This window comes from Hemicordylus capensis, chromosome 2, assembly GCF_027244095.1.
Source record: "Hemicordylus capensis ecotype Gifberg chromosome 2, rHemCap1.1.pri, whole genome shotgun sequence".
NCBI classification, from domain to species: domain Eukaryota; kingdom Metazoa; phylum Chordata; class Lepidosauria; order Squamata; family Cordylidae; genus Hemicordylus; species Hemicordylus capensis.
In genome coordinates, this window is record NC_069658.1 from 341,220,568 (window position 1) to 341,244,794 (window position 24,227).

General features: G+C 44.6%; 1 protein-coding gene across 1 annotated transcript; it reads right to left on the minus strand.

Annotated features, from left to right (window-relative positions):
• Window positions 1–46: 46 nt before the first annotated feature.
• On the minus strand, window positions 47–23,344 carry MYOZ3 (myozenin 3). Its single transcript, XM_053288232.1, has 7 exons — window positions 23,172–23,344; window positions 15,893–15,985; window positions 15,049–15,203; window positions 13,342–13,419; window positions 11,809–11,956; window positions 9,363–9,543; window positions 47–2,865 (listed from the first exon to the last, which is right to left on the minus strand). Exons 2-7 carry the CDS (start codon window positions 15,975–15,977, stop codon window positions 2,694–2,696), a joined length of 819 nt encoding a protein of 272 aa, XP_053144207.1. The 5' UTR covers window positions 15,978–15,985; window positions 23,172–23,344; the 3' UTR covers window positions 47–2,693.
• Between the last annotated feature and the right edge of the window lie 883 nt (window positions 23,345–24,227).

A 24,227-nucleotide genomic window follows, 5' to 3' on the forward strand; every position in this document is an offset into this window, starting at 1 on the left:
TTTACGAAAAGCAACAGTTGTTTATCAAATAACTGACCAAGAAGACTTTTTAAAATACAATTCATTTTATTTCCCCCATTAGACTTCTGAATGTAAACATAACTTTCAGTTCTTCACTGACACAAACCTTGTAACAAATGCAGTGATAGTCCTATGTATGTAATTGCTCACACGCTGTGTATAGGAGATGGAATGGAAATTCTACTTTTGAGTGTTCTGAATAGTAATTAAGTGCTTCTTGGAGAGAAATTAGCTCTTGTATTCCCTCTAAACAATCACAGCTGAGTGTTGTGGTTAATATTACATTATTTTACAGATATGGCAGCCTCTGAACCACTGACAAAGATCTATAGAACTGCCCAGCTTAGTAACCACATAAATACCAATATATTAACACCCATAAAAAATTACACAGCCTAATTCTATGAAGCTGAATAAACACAAAAATAAAGCAACTCTCAGTTGTTTCAAGTGGGTCTTTAAATGAGAGCCTTCCTCTTAGATCTGGTATACACTATTTTACTCCAAGTGCTAGGAGATGTACAGCTCTAGCTTTGTAGATACCTTGCATCTGTTGAGTGTCTGCTTTATACAATATCTACATATGCATCAGAGTAGAACACATCAGGACAATTTGGTCAGACCAGTGGTCCACTCGCCTGTTTGCGGGCTTGCAGAGGAACTGTACTAATAACAATGCTATTGTGTGACAATACTTTCTCCTCTTGATTTCCAGCTTCTGGCTAAAGGAGAGCTAAGTTGCAATTCTAGAGTTTATGTGTAATTAAGTTCCATTAACACTGTAAGCATAGGTTTGCTGCCCTGACTGCCTTCCCTGATGAACCTATTTCTCAAGCACTCCTCTAATCCTTCATTCTAATTTTCCAAAATATTCCACAGGGATGGGTTTCCTGGTTCCATGTTATTTAACAAAGGTTAATTGGCAAGCTCACCATTGTGTGAGGCTGTGTGTACACACACAGACACAGACACACAGCCACAGACAGCCTGGGCTAGGCTGCACATGTGAAGTGCCGGAAGTGAGCCCAATCCCAGCGCTGTCCAAAACTGCCCAAGTTTTTAACCTTGGCCAGCGATTGGGTGATCACCGCCGGGTTAAACTGCTCCCCCTTGGCCTGCCACCATTTCCAGCGTTGAGTTGGGGGGAAGGAGCAGCTGTGCTGAGTGCAGCAGCTGCTCTTCCTAGAGCAGCTATCACACTTAGAGTAGCAGAGGGCATCCTGGGATGGGGGAGGGGGAAGACCTCCCACTCCCAGCTCCTGTCACTGCCCTCCACTCCGCCACTGCTCCTCTGCTGGGAAAGGCAGGTGGGCCCCTGCCTTCTCTGCAACCCTTCGCAGCAGCCGCCGGAGGTCATGTGAAAGACCTCTGTATCTGTAAGAGCCAAGGGCAATAGGCACTGATGACAGGATAGCCAATTAGCACTGCTTAGTGGTTTTTAAAATTTATTTGTTGTTTTTTAAATTGCACCATGACAATGTAGTTTTGTGATTCCATATTAAAACTTCCTGTGTGATACCTTGAGCTTTAACAACATGACTCATTCTGCTCAATTCAAAGTTGGATCTTGGGGGTGATCTAAGGTATTACAAACAAGTTTTGGCAAGCAGCTTCCAGGACAAAAGAAAATGGGGTTGCAAGACAATCTTAATATTACCATGATTGTGGGGTGAAAAAGCTCTCTGCTAGTAGCCTCTACAGCATGTTCCTTGATTTATCTCAGAACATTCTCACCTGTACTTGGCATACATTAATATTTTTGATTTCCTGTTGTTTTGTTGAACAGACATTAACTTCATATTTGTCAGAAGAGAATGTGTTCACGTTGTTAGACATCACTCCTTTAAAGAAATTAAGTACCTCATCATACTGCAGTCCCCTAGTGCAGCTTATTTAAAGTAAATGGGCAGGATTGCACTGTCACTCTGACATTTGGGCTTTTTGCTCTTCTAGCCTTGATAGTTGGCCTCACTCCACTGTATGATGCTTATAAAAACCTGGCAGCGAATGGGATGGGATGCTGTAATTGTACAGTAGAAGAGTAAAAGAATGGCCCTAGACAGGTGCTTATAGGGAATACATGGAACAGCAGGAAACAAGCAGAAGTGGCTTTTCTAACTTCTATGGTATGCGGGTAGGATATTGTGGAGCGAGCTATTCACATGACCTACCAGGCAGGTGAGGGGAAGGCTGCACAAACCTGACCTTCTCCCCAGACGATCAGAAGAAGTATGCTGGGAGAGCAGACTGCACTCCCAAGTGCTCAAGCTCTGGACAGCTGGAACGACATATCCCGGCCTCCGGGAATCCCACAATGCACTGCGCAATGAGCACAGTACATTGGGGGATTCCTCCAGGAGACGGGCCTTCTAGGTGCCCATCTGTGACGCACAGTCCTGGAACTAGGGTTAAGGGTGCGCTCGCTCCCTTAACCCCTGCTAAAAGCTGGACTAGGCTGTGCTGCCCTGCCAGGATTGGGCCCGATCCCAGCAGTTCTCATGCACAGCCTCACCCAGGCTGGGCTTCCCTAGCCTGAATTGGGCTGTGTGAGAGAACAGCCTCTGTATCTATTCTATGTTAAAGATGCTCCCTGCTTGCAATTCTATACAGCAAAGTGGAAGACCAACATGTGTTGAGGTTGGGAAGAAAAAGGCAGCAGGATTTCCAACACATTACAGATCCTCTGACTCGGGCATAACCTGTATCCAGCCCTGAGGTGCTCTGTTAAAGCTGCGCCTGTTTGACATTAGCTCCAAGCTATTCATGGTGTCTGTCTCAGCTTCAGCCATCCCAAATCCAGGGAACACGTCATTTAGTAACGGCCCTCCAAATGGAGTTGGAGTCCTGCAAGTACAAAGGAAGAGTGCTGCATTGTATTTGCAAACAAAGCATATATTTCACGCTATGGTGAGAAAGCAGAATTATTGACTGCCAACACACTCATCCATTGTTAAAAGTGGATCACAAGCAGAAACCATTCCTGATTATCCGTTGTGCTAATTTGCCTCAAACAATTGAATCAAGCAAGTATGATCCATCTTATTTGTACTTACACCTGCATATTTCAGCACTGACATGCTTCATTTTTAACTCTCCAATGTTTAGTGACAGTCCATTTCCTACAGAGACTGGGGATGCCTAACACACAACTGCAGGCATTTATTTTATCAAATGTATGTGTTAGGGAGCCGTAGTTGTTGGGTGACATGATGCACTGCCTCCCAGGGATGGTAAGAGGGCTGGGAGTCCACACAAAACCTTCAACATGGTTGGTCATAGACTATCTATCTATCTATCTGTGTCACTGTGCTGAAATCTTTCCACAGCAGAACAGGCATGGAGAGGGAGCAATTTTTGCATCTCCCTCCTTCCCTGAGCCCTTTTAACTCATATAAATTTATTTCAAAGGGCTGCATGACATTCAGGAACAGATTTATACAAGTTGAAAGGGCTTTTAGAGGAAAGGAAGAGACATGAACGTCACTCCCCCTTCCCCTCTATACCTGGTCTGCTGCAGAAAGAAGCTGAAGGCTTCTTGAGGGCTCCCAATTTCCTCCTGTCAGCAGAGGGCTATGCATCATGTCACCTATTATTTATGTATAGCTTCAATAAAGAAGTTCTCAAAGCAGTTTCCATCAAAAAAAGAAGTATAATAATAAGATTCCCTGTCCTCCAAAGGCTCATAGTCTAAAAAGAAGCGCAGTGTAGAAACCAGCAAGAGCCACTGCTTGCACGTCTGGAGGGAAAGTGAGTTGGACCCTACCTTTCCCCTGCCCACCGCCGGTCCTGTGAATACCCTTAGGCCTGGTTCATGCATAATGGGAAACCGGAAGTCCCTTCACCTCCAGTTTCCAAACCTGAACAGCTGAACCAGGGAAAATGGAATTTGTGAGGGAAAGTGATCCACAGTTTGAACTCCACTGAACCTTTGGTCAGAGTGGAGTTTCACCACTACAAACTCCATTTCTGCAGTGCCAGCATTACATACAAAGGTTGGCCCCACAAAGCCGGAGTTGAGGGAGGAAGCTCCTCCCTCATTCTGGCCTGATTGGCCCATTGGCCAGCACAGCCAGCTTCCCCACCTCTGCAATCTCGCTAACTGCAGAGAGATGCTCTCCCCAGCGTCCGGACATGGGGGAGGGGCATGGAACCGTGGGTCCATATGAACCAGGCCTTAGTATTTTGTCCCCCAGTAATGGAAACTGAAAGTTTGCCTAGATGGAACTTGGCCTGATCAAGCAAGGCAACTCTTTTGTTTCATTCTACAGTTAATTGAGCCCCTGGTGGTGCAGTGGTAAAACTGCCGCCCTGTAACCAGAAGGTTACAAGTTCGATCCTGACCAGGGGCTCAAGGTTGACTCAGCCTTCCATCCTTCCGAGGTCGGTAAAATGAGTACCCAGAATGTTGGGGGGCAATATGCTAAATCATTGTAAACTGCTTAGAGAGCTTCCAGCTATAGAGCGGTAGGTATACTGTATAAATGTAAGTGCTATTGCTATTGCTAATTGTAGTGTAAAGATTACAAATAAAGCAATCTGGATCTTGTTGCACCAGTTACTGCAAGTTTCTCTGCTTTTGTAGTGCCTCACTATTGCTACTCAGTGGTGCTCACCAAGCCTCACTATTGCTACTCAGTGGTGCTCAGATGTGGGTTACTCTAAGGAGGCAGATAATTCATGAATTGTGTAGTCCTGACCACTTCTCAGATATGTGTGTGTATTATGGCAAACATTGCTGAACTGCAGCAATGGATATAGTCTGCCTCATTATGTTGACATGCATACCACAGTCAGACAGATGTGTTCAAGGTTATGGTCATCTTGAAAAAACAACAACAACCTAGGTCATTGTTGCCATCCTCAAGAAAGATGAATGCCACAGTGGTCCCAAACTGCAAGGGAAATATTTTGTCTCTCTAAGCCCCTGTGTTCTTACATCCATGCAATGTATCCATATTTGTCCTAAGTTGTTACTGGAGTAATATGAAATTAATGGAGAGGAGAGCTGGTCTTGTGGTAGCAAGCATGACTTGTCCCCATAGCTAAGCAGGGTCTGCCCTGGTTGCATATGAATGGGAGACTTGATGTGTGAGCACTGCAAGATAATCTCCTCAGGGGATGGATCCACTCTGGGAAGAGCAGAAGGTTCCAAGTTCCCTCCCTGGCTTCTCCAAGATAGGGCTGAGAGAGATTCCTGCCTGCAACCTTGGAGAAGCCGCTGCCAGTCTGTGAAGACAATACTGAGCTAGATAGACCAGTGGTCTGACTCAGTATATGGCAGTTTCCTATGTTCCTATGTTCTTACTGTTTTTCTATGTAGAACACTTTGAGAACTATATTCAAAAAGCAGTATATAAATATTTGTTGTAGTAGTAGCAGTAGTAGTAGTAGTAGTGTCATCTGTTGCCAACCATGGGTTTCCCAATCATGGATTTGAATATCCACAATCAGAAAACGGTGACCTGAGATCTGCAGTTTGGCAAGATTTTTCTCTCTGTGTCTTTTGCAATTTTCAGGGCCAGGGGGTCATTTTGGGGGGTCATGGTCATTTGGGGGAACATTTTCAGGGGTTCCCTTCACTCCTCTTACTCACTTCTTATGATTTGGGGGAATTTTATTCTCTTTTTAACCATATGTTGCAGTCCTTTCACGATCGCTATTCCATTAACCCCCTGTTTGCCATTGATTTCAATGGCTCATCTACTGTGAATTCGCCAACTGCAAGGTTTTCCCAGAATGGAACCTCGCAGATGGCGAGGCATGACTGAAGGGAGATGTGCTGTTATCTAAAACTAAGTTGCATTTACTCACATATTCAGGTAAATTATTCTGAGCATCTTTAAAAGAATATTTGCATAAAGCTCAGACCTATCTGCTCTCTTTTAACTGACAATGGAGCATTAGCAATTGAAAATCTATTTGTTTTGGTATATTGGAAGTTTCCAAAAATATTAACACTTCTGAAAGTGGAATCAGAGAATCAATATTGATCACATTGAAATGAAAGTAATTTTGAAGGCAATGAAAAAGATCCAATTTGGAGCACTAAGACAAAGCTTTCAAAGTTATGCTGTGGGTTTGTCCAAAGACCTGCCCTGATCCTCCAATGATGCTTAAGGGCAGCTTTGCACAACCACCAGGTAGTCCAGTTCCTGGGGAGTGCACGCTCCCAGCAGGTATGTGGTCTGAGCCCTGCACCTGATCTTTTACCCTCATTCTCTGCCCAGCTTCAAATCTTGGTTATGAAAGCCAGGGCAGCAGAGAGAGCCGAAGAACTGGCAGGTTTGGGTGATGCACCTGCTGGGAGCATGAACGGCTGGTTGCTGATGGTTCCCAGGAACCAGACTTCCCAGGGATCAGGCAAAGTCACCCTAAGCAAGCTAGTAGAGCCACATGCCTGAATTCCTCTGTTGCTGGGCTTTCCACTGATACTGTGCAACCTTGAAAGGTGGCAGCATTCACCATTTGATACTAAGGAAGGAAATCTTTATTGTATGAGAAATTAGTCTGTTTCCTGATTTATTTTGGCGACTCGTTTTTCTTTTTAAAGGGCCAGATAAAATGAATTTTTACATTTCCTCTTGACGTTCAGATAGATTGTCAATTTAAGCTCTTGAAATGTTATGCAGCAAGTCGATAGCCAGTGAGACATTAAAGTGAAGGGGTGGTAAAAGTGGGATTAATTTGGCATCCAGTTCTATTGAGTATTAATTTAAAGCTTTAAATAGGACAGGGTATCAGAGAATGGATATGGTACTGAAAGAACTAGGCAGCTATGTGAATGTGTTTCTGCTGCGAGGCCATAAATAAATCCAAAGCTATGGATGGAGAAACATGAGCAGCAACAGAAACTAAAGAGTACATGTCAGGATCTGTTCCCTGGTCCAACATATGTTAAAGATGTTGAGGCACAGGAAGGTTATTTTAAAAAGACATGGTGTAAAACAGTAGCAACAGGGAGAATAACTAAGACTAGATGGGGGCATGGTTTTTAGCAACATGTTTTCCCTACATAAGAAGAACATATGAATGATTTTTTGCAAACATGCACTGCAAATTATGAACAGAAGTTCTGCCATTTATTAAACAGCCATTTATGGAGACAGAAGTTGAAACATCCAGCAGTTCTCATTATATCAAGCGGACTTCTGAGGTTAAAACTGGGGAACGTTTGATTTGTAAAACCTTTGCTTCAGTAGTTTTTATAGGATGCAATTGACTTCCACAACCAAATCTGGGACTGCTTGACTTGAAAATTATTGTTTTAAAGATTGCTTATGTCTGTAAAAATGTTTTTCATTAACTTGAAAGGTTTTATTTCATTTCTATATTGTCATGTTTGTATATAGAAACCATATTAAAGAGAATGGGTTAAATTAAACTTTTGTGTATTATCAGGACAACCCTTAGTGAGCACAGTTTTCCCTTAGCCCATCTTCTGTTGCCCTATTGGATGTTTTCTTTCTCTACTCCATTCTCACTTGCTTTTGTGTGTATTCAGACCCTGTGCAAAAAAAGAAAGAAAAAAGAAAAAAGGCACACAATTGCACGTAAGAATTTAATAGAGAAATGCCCTATCCATTCAGTAGGGCATCAGAAGATAGACAAAAGGAACCCTGTGCTCAAAATAGTTGGTATAGAGAAATATGTCCCAATAGGCCTCACAGTCTAAAAAGAAACATAAGCTACTAGACACTAGCAACAACCACTGGAGGGATGCTGTGCTGGGGTTGGATAGGGACAGTTGTTCTTCCCCTGCTAAATACAACAGAATTGCCACTTTTAAGCTATGCCTCTTAGCTCAGTTAGCAGGGGTTTACACATTTTCATGCATTTCTAAAACCTGAATATTTTACCTTGCGGGACAAGCAGAGGCCTGGGAAAGCTTGTGTGTGTGTGTGTGTGTGCGCACGCAGACTATTCGCCACCATCGGATAGCCGTATTGGCAACTTGCTCAGGATTTGGTGGCGGGAGACAGTGCGTTCAGGAGTAGCCCTCCCTTGATCATACTGCTTGACAATCTGGGAGGGCAGACATGACTTAATAGAAATGAAGATTCTAATCATCATGGAAGACAGTCCTAGGAGCTGGGTATTTTTGGTTTTCAACAAAGTAACTTTATCAACTGCAAAGCTAAAATAAGTTTGCTTTAGCAGCACTCCTTCCCCAAATATTCATTTAATTAAAATTGTTAAAAGTGTTCCCTCCCCAGCTCGTGGCAGGTTTGTGACATTGTGGAGGAGTCATACGATTTCATACTGACAACAGAAACTGAGTGTTGGGAGGCCCAGCCCCAGCTAGTCAAAATGGGTCAAGTCCTGCAATGGCGCACACATATCTAGTTTTCTGCTTGGGGTCAATAAAGATCTATTGTCAAAGGCAGGACTTGGGACAAAATACTAGGGGGAAAGCAACCACAGTGAGCAGAGACTCTCACATAGGAAGCTTCCATATACCAAGTCAGACCATTGGTCTATCTAGCTCAATATTGTCTTCACAGACTGGCAGCGGCTTCTCCAAGGTTGCAGGCAGGAGTCTCCCTCAGCCCTATCTTGGAGATGCTACCAAGGAGGGGACTTGGAACCTAAAACTTCTCAGAGTGGCTCCATCCTGTAAGGGGAATATCTTACAGTGCCCACACATGTAGTCTCTCATTCATATGCAACCAGGGTGGACCCTGCTTAGCAAAGGGGACAAGTCATGCTTGCTGCCACAAGACCACAATCATGGTACTGAAGAACAACCTATTCCTGTTCCTGTAGTGACGTCTATAATCATAAACCAGCTATCAAAATGGTTTGTAAGAAAGATCCAAAGCAGTTTTTAAAGCACATTTTAAATGTCACTCTCTCAGTAGACAGCATGCACTAATATGCATTTTAAACACTATGAGGGGTGCACCTGGGGTGCTATTTCATTTGGGGAAATGCAGATGAGGAAATGTTAAGCACCTCCATTCAGGTTTCCCCATTATCTATCACAACTTCCTAAAGTGGCTTTTAAAACAAAACAAAAGGCCATCAGATAGTAAGTACATGCATTCTGCATGACATTTCGTTTGATCCTGAATCTTTGAAAAGGCCAGAATTTACAGAGGCAGTTTTACAGGTGATGCTTAAATCTCTTTCACATTAGTTTTGTACTTCCTGTGTTTAAAATTCAAAATGTAAAAATGGCATTGGGTAGAATGTACATTTGATTTAAAACTGACTTTCTTCTGTTTCCTGTCCCACATTCCCAAAATTCACGAGATGTATTCCAGACTGAAAAGATTTCTCTGAATATCTTATGTAAAACTGCTGATCGAACAAATACAGTATAAACCGAATGCTGCCATTACCTGTTGAAGGTCCTAAGGTCAAAACTATTCGCATTCTTGGGAGGTTCCGGCAAATGGTTCTCACTGTCTACCTGGTAATCTTCACTGCTAAGGAATTCCCGCCAAGGGCACTGGTAGCCTTTGGGGATGGCTGTGCTGTTGAACTTCTCTGGCGGCACTCCCTTTAAAGGTCCAGAATAGCCTGCAGTTGGAAATTCCAAATTGAAGCCAGACACCTTAATTATAGCAATAAGCCTGAAGTATCCAACTTCAAATTTCTTAACTACTATGTGTGCACAAACGATGGGGACTTTCTAAATTTCTTAGAACATAGGGTAGGAAAAGGATCCAAGTGAAATCAAAGGTTTCCTTGGTTGCATATAATTCAGTCATGAAGACTACTGTACATGAAGGGGAAAGAAGGGCACCAGATGTTCTATAAATGCTGAAATGAAATCAATTGTTGCGAATGGGGATAAATGTGATAATATTAGCCTGGACATCATGTCAGCCACTGATGACTCTTGATATTGTGAGCTCTTCTTTGGATTGATTTCATTCAAAAAACCCATACACACAAAACACACAGGGACACTGTGCCCTGTTATGCTGTAACACGTGTTTTAAGTATGTAAAAGGAAAGCTCTTACTACAGATGGAGGGTTGGGATTATGACCAGAGTGCGAGACATTCCAGATAACGTGAGGCTCACAACACAAGAAGAGAAGTACCTCATTAGTGAGGTACTAACTTGCATACTAAGAAACCTAGAAACTGAGCATGATCCCAGGGGCGTAGCAAGGTTGGAGTGGGCCCAGAGACAAGATTTTAAAATGCCCACCCCCCTCACTGAAGCTCAGCTCATGAAGTAAAGAAGTCTTAAATGAGGCTGAATGGTGGTAACAAAAAGCATCTGCTTTTGCTGCTTTTGCGGGGAGAGCGGGCTAAGCCCACTCTGCCTGCACACGATCCCAGCGGGAGCCCTGGGAGGCCAGATTGGCCGCCCACACAATTGCTGGCTCCATGATGGAGCCAGTGGGGGCTGGGGAGCTTGGGGGTCATGTGGCCCCTAGAAGCTCCAATATGCCCTGCGCAAGCACGCAGGGCATACTGGGGAGACCCCCGGAGCCGGGAGGCGGCTTTTTGCCTCCCCTCTGGGGGTCTCTTCATGAGTAGCCATGGCGCGGATCCATGCCACAGCTACTCACGATTGGAAAGCCCGGGGTTGCGGAGCGCTTGCTCCGCAAACCAGGGCTAAGGGGAGGGCTAAAAAAGCGGGCTAGCCGCTTGTAAGCCACCAGGCTAGCCAGTGTGAGCTCTCCTAGCCCAATTTTGGCTGATCGTGAGAATAGCCCCCATGTCTTTCTCTAGTACCATTAAATGACTTGCATCGTCCACAATTTACAAAACCTTTTAAAACATTACACACACACACACACACACACACACACACCCCTATGTGCCACAATAGAACATCATCCTAAAATATGTTTTAAAAGGTTTTGTAAATTGTGGACGATGCAAGTCATTTAATGGTACTAGAGAAAAACATGCTGTTCTGGTAGCTCCAGGTCTTAACACTCACATCAATTTCGGAGGATGAATACAACTGAAGGAAGTCCAGATGGGTGCGCAGCTGAGGGAGTCAGTCATATGACTTGTCTCTGGGGGGCCCCCCAAGGCAGTGGGCCCCCAGACAACTGTCTTCCCTTGCCCTATTATAGTTACGCTCCTACATGAACCAGAGCCAAACTGTTTGGGGTCATACCATGTGATAAATAACAGAGACAATATAGATATGTGTGTACTTTTAGTTCTTCTGGGGAGGAGGCACAAGCTTTCTCAAAGTTTCCCCTTCTCATCTTTGTAAGTTCCTGATTGCTCATAGTTTGTTTTCAGGGATCTGTATACAGTAATGGGATTTGTCTACCTGTGTGGCAAAGATTCTTTGGAAATATACGTTTAGGAAATATCTTGAATTTGATGGGTCTTTCACCATAAAGACACAACAATGCAGATTTTTTGTGTGTGAGCATCACACATTGATTTCAGTGAGTCTTACCTGATTCATCTGGGCTTTGTGAAAGAATATCTCACAGGTGATTTGCAGTTGATGCCAGAACCTAAGGGGTATACTCATGGGTCAAATGGGCCGCAACCCAGAATTTGGCTTTAAAAAAGCCAAATCTGGCAACAGATACACACACAACTTCTATCTGAAATGTGGGGCTTGTAGCCAGAAGTGAGTTTGCACTAATCTCCTGCACTACTGTAAACAAGCTACATTAATAGTGGAAGAAAGACACTGGGATAGGTCTTAGGTTTTCCTTCTCTTCTGACACCAGCTGAAGTTCCTCAGATGACAACTGTCACACAATTATTTGAACATTCATTAAATGTTCCACTGGCCTGCATTTGTGTTGAAAGGCTCGTCAAAATCATGATGGAGCTGTGAATCATTCATTACCTGGAGCGATGGCATTGGGATTCAGGGCTTTGCTCATCTGTAAGACTTTGCTTGTTTTCTTAGGTACTTTGGGGGCTGCCCCCTTTCCTGAGGCTGCTGAATGAAGTTGTGCCTCATAGTTCTCCTTCCCCTCGGCATTATGGACAGACTAGCAGCGAAAGTCAAACAGGCAAAGGTTACAATGTTTTGCATCATCAAAGAGGTTTCCTCAGCTTGTCCTCTAATAACACAAGTTAAACTGGATCTTCTGGGAGAGGGAGAATGGTAAATGGCAGAGAAAGGATGCTAATTGGGCAGTTTGAAGCTGCTTTTTGGGTCAGTAGTGGGAAGATAATTTTGCATTTGCTTAAAGTAAACAGCAAAATTGTCCCTATGCAAGAGCACTCCTTCCCAAAACTTTTGTGGTTGGACCTCCTTCAGGGCTGCTTCTTTCAATCCTGCTGTGGACTACACGGAGCCTCGGCATTGATTCCACTCACCTCCTGCTTCTCTAGCTGATTCTTCTAGAATGGGATCATTAGGAATGATCACAGGATGTATCTACTCTAGAAATGGATATTGGCTTTAAATCATTGTCATAACTTTCTCCTAAGAATTCTAGGAATCATAGTTTCTGCACACTTTCTGGCTGCGTTCTTAATGCAGAACCGGAGTTTCAGGGGACAAAGGTTTTCTTACTGTTGTGTGCATATGCATGCAACTCCAGTTCTGTGCAGTGACTGACTCGAGGTTCTGCTTTTTAAACTCCAAACTGAATCCTTGGGTTGTAGTGAGTTTCATCACCGTAACTTGAAGTTAGATGCAATTTCGTCCAAATTTGGAACTGCAGGCTGCATCCCCTTCAACTGGAGTTGAGGGGGAAAGCTCCTCCCTCAGGTCCGGCCATGATTGGCTGTGCGGGCTGTCCTTCATACAGGAAGGAAGCCTGCACAGTTAGTCCCCCCTCCTCTCTGCAGTCTTGCTGACAGCAGAGAGAGTGCTCTCTGTAATGTCCGAATACAGGCAGGAGAGCACGGGGTGGGGGGGCGGGGGAGTGGAATCGTGAGTCCATTGGATCCACAGTTCCACATTAAGTGTGAATGCAGCTGCTGTGACTCTGTCAAAGACTTATTCCCCCTCCCAGAATTACAGTGCTCTAAATCCCTTTGGAAGAGACACTGCCTATTGAACCAAGTTTAATTCTGCAGTGTAGGTTCCCCATATTAGAAGAAAGCTATACATTTGTTTTAAAGTTGAGAAGGATTTGGATTCTAGTTCAGCACAGCATCCTCTGAGAGCTCCCATGGTGATACATGCTACCATTACATTTTACCTTCAGTCATGTTACAAAAAACATTATACTAAAGGATAATCAGATCAGGTATATATTCTGGTGCATGAATGAATAGGTAGAATCATCCTATCATCACTGAAATATTGACTTTCAGTGGAGTAGTCTATGAGACTACTCCATTATTAACTACATGGAACAGTAGAATGGATACTAAACAAGTGGGACTCTTCCCACCCACTTCCATGCAACTGTAAACAGACCATGGATCCTTCTGTTCCTCCCACTGCCTCATAGGTTGTGTTGGATCCTCCTGCTGGTCCTGCTGTCCAGTTTGAAATCTGCAAAGAAGACAAGGAAAAGAGCATTATTTTTATGGCCCAAGCAACAGCTACAATGAAATCCGAAGTATGACAGCATACAGTCACTTGTAGACACCTGAGTGAACGTTTTAAAAACTAAATGTGACTATCTGTTGAAATCTACAGTCCAGTAGCTTACACTGCTTTTGTGGCTCATTGTTTTACCCTTACGCTGTGTGCACTTCCCTAAAACTAATACAGCGACTTAAGTTTTGGACCCCTTTCAACAAAAAAGTGCTTATCAAAGGTGTACTATGTAAAACAGAAACAATAACCAGATATTTGTGTGGGCTGTGATTGATTGGATTTCCTTTAACTACGAATATATCAAGTTAGTAAACTATTTTTAAGTGTAAGTTTAACATAAGCTTATGTAGGTGTTTGTGTTGGATGGCTTTTTGCCACCCAGGAAGATCACAGGAGTCATCCTCCCTACCAACTCTGGGAGGCAGTTCCTCCATATAATTATTCTCATTAGTTAGAAAGGTAAGATTTGCTTCTTCTAATGTCAATGCATGTAGCTTTAAGTCCCAGATATTGGCTTTTATTGAGCAAGAGAGACTGAGAAACATGGCACCCACTAGAGCAGGCTTCCCCAACCTGTGGGCCTCCAGATGTTGCTGAACTACAACTCCCAGCATACCCAGCCACAATAAATTGTGTCTAGGGATGCTGGGAGTTGTAGTTCAGCCACATCTGGAGGCCCGCAGGTTGGGGAAGCCTGCACTAGAGGATTTGTGTCTGGACCTAATGGTTTGATACAATAGATCAACAGTAATTGTCTAGACCAGGATATCTGACTAACTGAAAGATCATGGATAGCTTCAAGTCTGCCATTTGGTTTTGTCCAGTTCCTGTAACACGTTGCCAGTTCTTAGGTGCCCTCTGAAGCTCAAAGGGCAAAGGAAGGATGATGTGAAGGCAGAAATGCCTTGACTTCCTGTTCCAACTGGCTTCAACCAGGGCAGAAATGCTTTGGCTCATGCCATCCCCTACTCCTAGGGTGCATAAGACCTGTTAGGCAGGAAGCAGAGGGGAGGATGACAAGGATTTTCTTGCTGAAGCTGGAAAAAAAGCATCATCTCACATTGTGCTTCATTGTCAACATGACTTGTGTGATCTGCCATCCCCACCACAGCAGCTTGACAAGGGAGGTTCCAGTGTCTCACACTAAGAAAGCTGGATATTCCCAATTATGTCCTTGGCAATAGAGACGAAGGTCAGTTGGGTTAGCTGTGAATGGGCTGCCTGTGTTGCCGCCTCTTGCTATTGTTGTCGTCTCTTGCTATTGATTGTCTTTTCAGGAGTTTCCTACCTCTTTTCCCAGTGTGTAAACAAGCCACCTAATGGTGCAGCGGGAAAGTAACTTGCCTAGGGAGCAAGAGGTTGCTGGCTCGGATCCCCATCGGTATGTTTCCCAGACTATGGGAAACACCTATATCAGGCAGTAGCAATATAGGAAGATGCTGAAAGGCATCATCTCATACTGCACGGGAGGAGGCAATGGTAAACCCCTCCTGTATTCTACCAAAGAAAATCACAGGGCTCTGTGGTCACCAGGATTCAACACCAACTCGGAGGCACAACTTCATTTTAAACAGGACTCACAAGTCTATAGCCTGTAGGATGTTCCAACACAAAGCGCTGCACCCTCTTCTGCCTCTTCTGGTACAGCTGGGAACCCCTGTTTATTGGCAGGGATAGCTCCTCCATCATCAGGTCCTGAGGAATGCTAACCTTCTTTCCCAAGTCTAGCTGTGGGGCTGAGAAAACATACATACACACAGCGAGAAAGAGGACAAAAGCAAGGACTCCTTAAGTGTTTTTTCCTGTGACAATGGGCAGGATATACTGTAAATTAAAATGACGTGACTAGCAAGCCAGAGGTTGCCGGTTCAAATCCTTGCTGATATGCTTCCCAGACTATGGGAAACACCTATATTGGGCAGCAGCATTATAGAAAGATGCTGAAAGGCATCATCTCATACTGCATGGGAGATGGCAATGGTAAACCCCATTGACTGTTGCTGCCAGGAGTCAACACCAACTTGATGGTTAATTGCTGTGAGCTGGAACCTGCTAATGGAAATGGATGGATTCCACTTTAGAAAGAAATAGGGAAAGTACCTTCTGATATCCTAGAAATTATATACTTATACACTGCAGCATCCCATTGGATCGGAACTGCACCAATGATCTCTTGAAGGAGTAGAAAAATGGTGATTTTCGGATGTGCAAGTCTCTCCATCACCACCACTTCTGCCCTTTATTTTAATGTGTGTGTCCTGCCCGTCCCCAGTATTTTTTAATTGTCTGCACCTTACCAGGTCTTTGTGCTTATGAAAACTTTATAAGTGACCACTGTGAGGTGAGAAGCATCCACCAATGGCAAAGATGTTAGAACGGCATTTCATGAATGGCTTAGAGATTATGACACTCGGAGCTGACTTACCATCTCCTCCATTGATCTCTCTCACAAAGACCTGGGCCTGCACCTTCTGCTCTTTGCGGGGCTCATAATGCGGAAGGGGAAACATCTCTCCTACTGCAAAGGAACACAGGATTGGATGAATCTTCACACATCGGCTGCCGGCTTTTGTATCTAAATGTGTTGGAAGTGAAGGACTTTGCGCTGTCTCTTGTCTCAGTGACAGTGGAGGACAGACTAGTGAGTCAGAGGGCTAGAAGGTCAAGACATTGGTCATCCCTTCTCTACTGCTCTGACACTATCCCTTTGGAATGTAGATTGCTACTCTTAGGGACTAACTTCCTTCCTTCCTACTTTGCACTTCCTCTTCCTGATCCCTGGAAGAAGTGAAGCTGATCCCTGCCTGTACACGAAATGCAGAGATGGCAAATGGACTTACATTTTGGCGTAAGTTGATGATTTGATTCTTGCCTATGAGAATCCAGATGACAGCAAGGAAATAATGCATCATCTGAACAGAGATGTGGAAGTCAAGCAACTTGGCAACACTGCACACCACTTGGGCATTCAAGTACAAAGAGAGAAAGATGGAAGTTTCCTCATCAACCAAGAACAGAAAATTAAAGACCTGATAAACCTGCTCAGACTGGAAGATGCGAATCCTACACCAACTCCAATGGAAGTGAACGACATAAAGCAAGAAGATCAAACTGAGCCACTATCTGACAACCATAGATATTGTGTAGCATTGGGTAAGCTTCTATACATTAGTACACTCACTAGGCCAGATATTAGTACAGCAGTTGGCTTACTTTGCAGAAAGACTGCATCACCAACAGTCAAGGACTGGAATTCAATTAAGAGACTTGTTAAGTGCCTAAGGGGTACTGTACACTTTAAGCTCAAGCTGCCAGCTAACAGTGAACCAAAACTAGAAGCATACGTAGATGCATACTGGGGTGGAGACCTAACGGAAAGGAAATCCACCAGTGGTCACATAATTTTCTATGGAGATGGAGCCATAAGCTGGTCAAGCACCAAGGAAGACATAACACCATCATCAACCACTGAAGCAGAATATGTATCAGCTGCACAGGGCTGTCACGGCTGTGTCAACTACTGAAAGATCTAGGTATAGATGTACCACAGTCCATACCAGTGTATGAAGACAACCAAAGCTGCATTCAACTCTCCAAACAGGTAGATGTAAAGAGGCGTACCAAGCATATTGATGTGAAGTACCATGTAGTGAGAAGTCTGCAAAAGGATGGACTAATCAAGCTGATCTACTGCCCAACAAATGAAATGCTTGCAGATCTACTCACTAAGCCACTATCAAGACACAGCTTTGAAAAATTGAGAGAGAAAATGAATCTTGTCAACTGAGTCACGAGACATCGAGAGGGGGTGTTGGAAGTGAAGGACTTTGCACTGTCTCTTGTCTTAATGACAGTGGAGGACAGACTAGTGAGTCAGATGGTTAGAGGGTCAAGACACTGGTCATCTCTTCTCTACTGCTCTGACACTATCCCTTTGGAATGTAGATTGTTACTCTTAGGGACTAACTTCCTTCCTTCCTACTTTGCACTTCCTCTTCCTCTCTTCCCTTCTCTTCCCTTCCTTCTATCTTGCAACATGCAAGCTCCTCTCCCCTGCACCATGTGTGCAGAGATGCAGAAACCATCTGCATCCAGCTAGCTAGCTAGATTAGAGATCCTAACTCCTCACTTTCCTATCTAGAATGGAGTTCTCTAATAAATACCATTCATATTGATTTGAAACTATGAACTGGCTCCAAGTTACTTTACTCTCAGCATACATGCATTCCTAACTAAATTCTGCTGTGTTGTGCCTCTGTGCACTCTGCTATAATGAAAAAGGGTTTCTCCTACCAGAGAGAATTCCCAACAAAATGGAGCTCACCTGCCTGCTGATCTTGCTTGGGAATTCTGCAGTTCTGGAAATGTCACTATTTGGGGCAGAGGCAATATTGTGTGATAAGCAGAAATGTACATGTGAATGAGATCTAAACTGAATTGTAGGTATCTAAACTTGATTGTAGGAATATGTACAAAATTTTCATCTGTTTTTTAGGAGTGATCCCTCATTGAATGTGCCTGCCACCGAGGAGGAGGAGGAGGAGGTCCGGCAATTTGCTTCAAAGAACCAGGGAGAAGGCTGCTGTTGATGCAAGAACACTTATCTGAAAAAGCAAGGCTGGTATTAGAGGCAATAAGACTGAGGTCTAGAGATATATGACATTATACGAGGCCTCTTCAACTTGGGTCCTCCAGTAGATGTTGGCCTATAACTCCCATAATCCCTGTCTATTGACTAATGTGGCTGGGGATTATGGGAATTGTAGTCCAAAAGCAGCTGGGGGGAGGCAAAGTTGAGCAGGCCTACCTTATACACTGATCCATCTAACCCTCCAAGTTAGATCTCCAAGTGGTCAAGTAGCAGGACTGTAAAAGGCCTCTGTATAGATCTCTCCTCCCTTTTAGACTGGAAATGCCAACCTGGGACCTTATGAATGCTGACCATGTGTTCTGCCACTGATCTGTGTGCAAATTAAAGAGTCCACTGAACGGACAGCACTGGCAATCTTCACACAGAAATCTGGAAAGATTAGAGGCCAATGTATTTCTCCTGTTTTCCTTCTGATTTCTCTGGCATCCCCTTATTAACTGAGAATCAGGAAATGGCATTCACTCCCTAAATGCCTGCCTACAGGCAGTAATGGGCTGGATGAGGGATAACACATTGAAGCTGAATCCAAGCACAACGGAGGTGCTCATTGTGGGGGATTGGAATTTAAGGGATGAGTTAGATCTTCCTGTGCTGGATGGGGTTACACTCTCCCAGAAGGAACAGGTAGGCAGCTTGGGAGTGCTCTTGGATCCAGGCCTCACCATGGTATTTCAGGTGGAGGCTATGGCCAGGAACGCTTTCTATCAGCTTCGGCTGATTTGACAGCTGCATCCATTCCTTGAAGAGAACAATCTCAAAACAGTGGTGCAACAGCTGGTAACCTCCAGGCTTGACTACTGCAAAGTGCTCTATCTGGGGCTGCCTTTGTACGTTGTTCAGAAATGTCAGTTAGTTCAAAATGCAGCAGGCAGATTGGTCTCTGTGGTAACCCGGAGAGACCATATTATGCCTGTCTTAAAACAGCTGCACTGGCTGCCGATATGTTTCTGGGCAAAATACAAAGTGCTGGTTATTACCTTTAAAGCTCTGAATGGCTCGGGTCCGGGTTACCTTAGAGAGCGTCTTCTTCAGTATGATCCCCATCACTTGTTGAGGCCATCTGGAGAGATCTGTCTCCAGTTACCACCAGTACTTCTGGTGGCGACTCGGAACCGGGCCTTTTCTGTAGCTGCTCCTGGTCTATGGAATGCACTCCCGGCAGATATCCGCAGTTTAGGCTCACTGTCGGCCTTTAAGAGAGCCCTAAAAACCTATTTGTTTGGCCTGGCATTCCAAGGCTTGTAAAGTGTTGTGTTTTTTTAAAGTATTCTAATTGGTTTTAAATGGTTCTAATCATTTTTATATTGTTTTTAGCATTGTGTTTGAATTGTGGGTTTTATATCTTTTTTAAAAGTTGTACACCACCCAGAGCCTCTGGATGGGGCGGTTTATATATGTAATAAATGTAATAAATAAATAAATCGCCACCCAACCCAGAGTCCTCTATGATGTGCAGAGGATGGTTGAGAAGCACAAGAATGGAGGACCAGACACTCACTAGATATTGCAACTAGTGTGACATAAGACAGAATATCCAGAAGATGCTGGGGTGTGCTTTCCATTTGAACATCCCACACATTTCATGCCTCACTGTTTAAGGGAGAGTTAACACTGTACAACATAAAAACACAAGAAGCACCTTGTTGGATCAGTCCCAAGGCCTGTCTATCCTGTTTCCCATCATGGTCCACCAGATGCTTCAGGGAAGCCCACAAGCAGTTGATGAAGGCATATATGCCCCCCACTCTCATGCTATCTATGTTGATATTATACTGAAAATGAAAATGATTTGTTAAAATTCTACATGGCTATGGAGGCTTGGGGTACTTTCTGCAATGGACTTTGAAGTACAGTAATAACACAAAATGTTAGAGGCCTGGTTGACACATTCAGCAGAACACAGTAAGGAGGCAGAAGGTGGTAGAGTAGGCTGTACCATTTTTGAATGCCGGTGAAAGATCCCAGTTTGAAAGCTCTCCATAGACAGTAAACTAGCACACCAGGAAGAAGGTTTTAGCATATCCTTCCCACTTATTTGCTTTTTCATATATTAATTCAGGGAATTTTTCACATTGGTGAACATGCAGAAATGGTGTCCCCTACGTAGTCTGAAATAGTGCTGTCCAGAGTTCCAGCACCTCACAGCAGTACCTCATTCTTCTGCTTGTGTAGAGCAGATCAAAGAGAGGCCATGTGTGAGATCAAATGTGGGGCAACTCCCAGGCAGTGATAACAAGTGAGAATTTTCCTCTGTCAGTTGTTGAAGAGTATGCTGCTATGGCTTTTAGCGAAGCAGCTCACTTCTGACACCAGACCATGTTTTCAGCTGTCCCATAAGCTTGAGGGAGATGGAGTAGATTTGTAGTCACATGACTGATAGTCAGCTTGCTAGCCCATGCTTTCACGGTTTTGTGACTGCAGTGAAATTAACAGTTATCTTCCTGTAGTCTGTATCTTAGTGCAACTTGTTCTCTTGGGCCCTGTTTTCCCATGACCTTCGGCTGTAGGCACAGAAACCCAAATGACTGCCATAGAATGAGTCTGAGGCCAAGCTGCGTGGATGGAGCCGTGCACTCCTGAGAGGCCCAGGTTCCTGGCCCTGTTGCTTCACGGTGGAGCTCTGCTCATTCCATCGGACAGACTTCCCTAAATCAGCAGCCTCTATTTAAAGCTACTGACCTGGGAGGACTGGGAGATGTAACCCTGATCCTTGGGCTGTGAAGGATGCCAGCAGGATTTTTGGGATGACGACCTCATTGGGATTGGAGGCAGAGAGGAATCCTTGAAACCCCACAGGTCCAAGGGGCCATGGGTTAAGCCCTGCGTGCGCACTTGCATTCCAGGGCTCAAAACACAATTACGTTTATTTTGGTTTTATTAGGAGTGAGGCAACATACATCTATACACTCACTTTAGTTTGGTATCATTTTGCAGCATGCCAGTAGCACAAACTGATATATCCCATAGGGGCTCATTCCTGTCACTGCAGCGCAGTTTAAATAAATCACTTGCAAACTGGCCCATCAACTTCTCTGATGCTGAATCGGTGCCATGCATTTTCCCTCCCCGATGTGTCAGAATTCAGAATGGCAAATGCAGAACTGGGCCCTTGGCTCCTTTATTAGGACTGCATTGAAATCCTTCGACCACTTCCTTGCTGTCCTTGTTCTTTGGTCCTTGGGCGACAATGACGCCTTGCCCATTTCCCACAAGAAGCCTTAGCCCTGGGCTAGGTGGTTTCTTCCTCACATCCAGTGCCAGCTGTGGGGACAGCCTGCAGAGGAGGGAAAAGCCAAGGGATGGGGCAGCAGAGGTGAGGCGGGATGGCAACAGCAGGCAGGTGGAGTGGCGTCTGTGTCAGTGGTTGGGCTGGTGTGCCCACTGCAGCCACCCTAGCCTTTGGTACTTGCCACCTAAGGCTGTTGCCTCACCTTACCGCTTGGAGGAGTTGCAAGGGGAGTAACAGCAGGAGGGAGGGCATGCCCTCAACTCCTGCCTGTGGGTTCCAGCGGCATCTGGTGGGCCACTGTGTGAAACAGGATGCTGGACTGGATGGGCTTTCTTGGGCCTGATCCAGCAGGGCTGTTCTTAGGAGGAGCCACCCCTGCCCCCATTCTTTGTATAACAGCAACATTTGTTATTGTTCACCCTCATTTGTCTCTCTGTATCCTTTGAGCCTTTGAGTCAAATGGAAAATATAAATAAATATAAACAAACAAAAAATAAAATAAAAAATAATAAAATAAAATAAAAATACTTTCAAGGATAATTCCTTATTTAAATATTGTCTGGACACCACTGATTCAGTGAAATAACCTGATTTCCTTTTGGTAACTCCAAAACTTTGGGTATGATCTCCTTCCTGCACGGCCAAGCCAAGTATCTTGGTTGACTTAGCAACTCCTTTTCATAGCTATGATTCTCAAGAGCCAGAGTTATATGGTCACTTCAAATGGCACTCCTACTTCCCAAAGAGCTTGAAAGCAAATGCTTCTGACCAACCCATGTTACTTACCACCACAAGGCAGCACAAAGGGAATAGCATGTTATCTGCTGAGAGAATTAGAAACTGGAAAACTAATTAGCACTTGGCTGACCGTGCTAATATTACAGAACTGACACAGAGCTCTGTCCTCCATGGTGTCAAAGGCTGCCAGCTTGGATCAAGAGCACACTTCCCCTCTGCTGTTCTGTGGGGGTGTTGAGCATTCTCCCAGGGCATCTGAAGTGATATAGCATTGGAGACAGGACAGGGGACTCACTGGCCAAATTGTTAGTCCTTAAATGGCACTTCTTCGACCAGAAGCCATTTTCCTTTATAGATCGCTCAAACATCCAACAACAAATGCTCTGGGGGCTAGTGCTCATATTTGCCCATCAGCCTTTTTGGTCACCAGCCATGGCAAAGAGGGTTCTCCAGTGCCTATAAGGAGACACTGAAAAACCACTAGCCCTCCCTTGTTCCTTCCTTTGCCTCTGCATTCAGGGCTACCCCATGTCAATGTCTTTGGTTGAACATACTGAACTAATCTCAGCAGCCCCATCTAACTGGGAAGTGACCGCATGGCGTCTCATTCTGCCTGCTTCCTCTTCCTTGAATTCAGACTATTTGCCATCCCCATGTCCATTTTTGTGTCCTTAGGGAATGAGTCATCGCACTCCTTGAGTTTGCACAGGGCCTCAATTGTACTGGAGTCTTCACATATCTGTTTCATAGAAAACAGATGCAACAGACCATTGTGATATTGGGCTGGATTTGTAAGCGGCTGCCAAATCCAACTCTTTTCCTATCAGCAGCTGCTGGCATATCCACACTTTATTCAAGTCCCAAATTTCAATTCTACAAGGGTCTATTTATGCATTTGGCTCTACAGGTGTTGCACTATAGAGGTGTTTAATCCTCTACAATATACATTTTCTACAAGATCTAAAAGACACACCCTCAGGCTTCATCATAGCTCAGATTACTGACATTGTCCTGCACAGTTTGCTCATTGCAGCCTCTCCCATAAACCCAGTACCCTTTGAAGAGAGAGACAAGATTTTCCCATACCTGCTTGTGCCCTTCCTCAGCCTGTACAGCCTTGTGGTGAAGTCTTTAAATGGCAGGAGATTTCCAGGTGAGGATTAGATAGAGACCAGCCGCCTTTCTCACCCAAGAGATTCTCTTAGTCGGTGATTCCCAGCCTTTTCCCCTTGTGCCTTTTCCTATCTCCACAGCTGAGATTCCAAGGTCCTAATCCATGTTACATCAGACATTTATTTCTGGCTGAGGAAGGGGGCGGGTCAAAGCAGAGCCTTGGTGAGCTGCACTGGCAATTGCAGAGAGCAAAGCACGGCGTGCAGAAAGCCCACTAGCAGGATTGCCAGCCTCTTAGCTGGTCACTATTGTCTGTGTATCTTTAACGACACCTCAGTGTCCAGAAGTCAGGAAGCGAGCACATGTATCTTGATGCAATGAAAAGTTTTCTTGCTGGTTTCTACTGATAGGCAAGGTGAGGCTGTCACCTCAGGCACAGACGTGAGGGAAGCTGTGCTGCTGAAAGCTCAGGTGTAGGTGAGATGGAATGAAGGTGTTGATGCCCCCTCACTAGCACAGGCACACCTGCCCACAGATGGGGGAGCACTGGGTGGTCTTTTGCCTCAGGCAGCAAAACCATCTTGGACCATCCCTGGGCACAACAGGAGGCCAGGTGGTTGGAGGTGGTTGGCACCCTCGCTCTGGGCCACCCCAGCACCCCCCAAGTGCAATTATGGGGCTGCTGAAACCTCCATTCTTCCCTATGGAGAAAAACCTTAAATCCACTTGTGGGGTGCTGGGGTGGCCCAGAGTGAGTGGTGGTCTATTGCAAAGAGGGTGCCAACCACCCCCATGGGTTGTTAACCCATGGGGTACTGGGTTTTGTTGTTTTGGAAGTGTTCTGAGTGTAGATTCTTTGTTAGCATATAAGATTTTCAATGACAAACCATTAATCCACTCTCATTGCTAACCTTAAAGACACATAAACTTCAAAAATCACTTTAAAATCAGCCCTTTACCCAATTCCTTTCAAATAATTCTGATAGCTTCCTGGGCCCCCTTGGGCACTACCACCCACCACACTCTGCT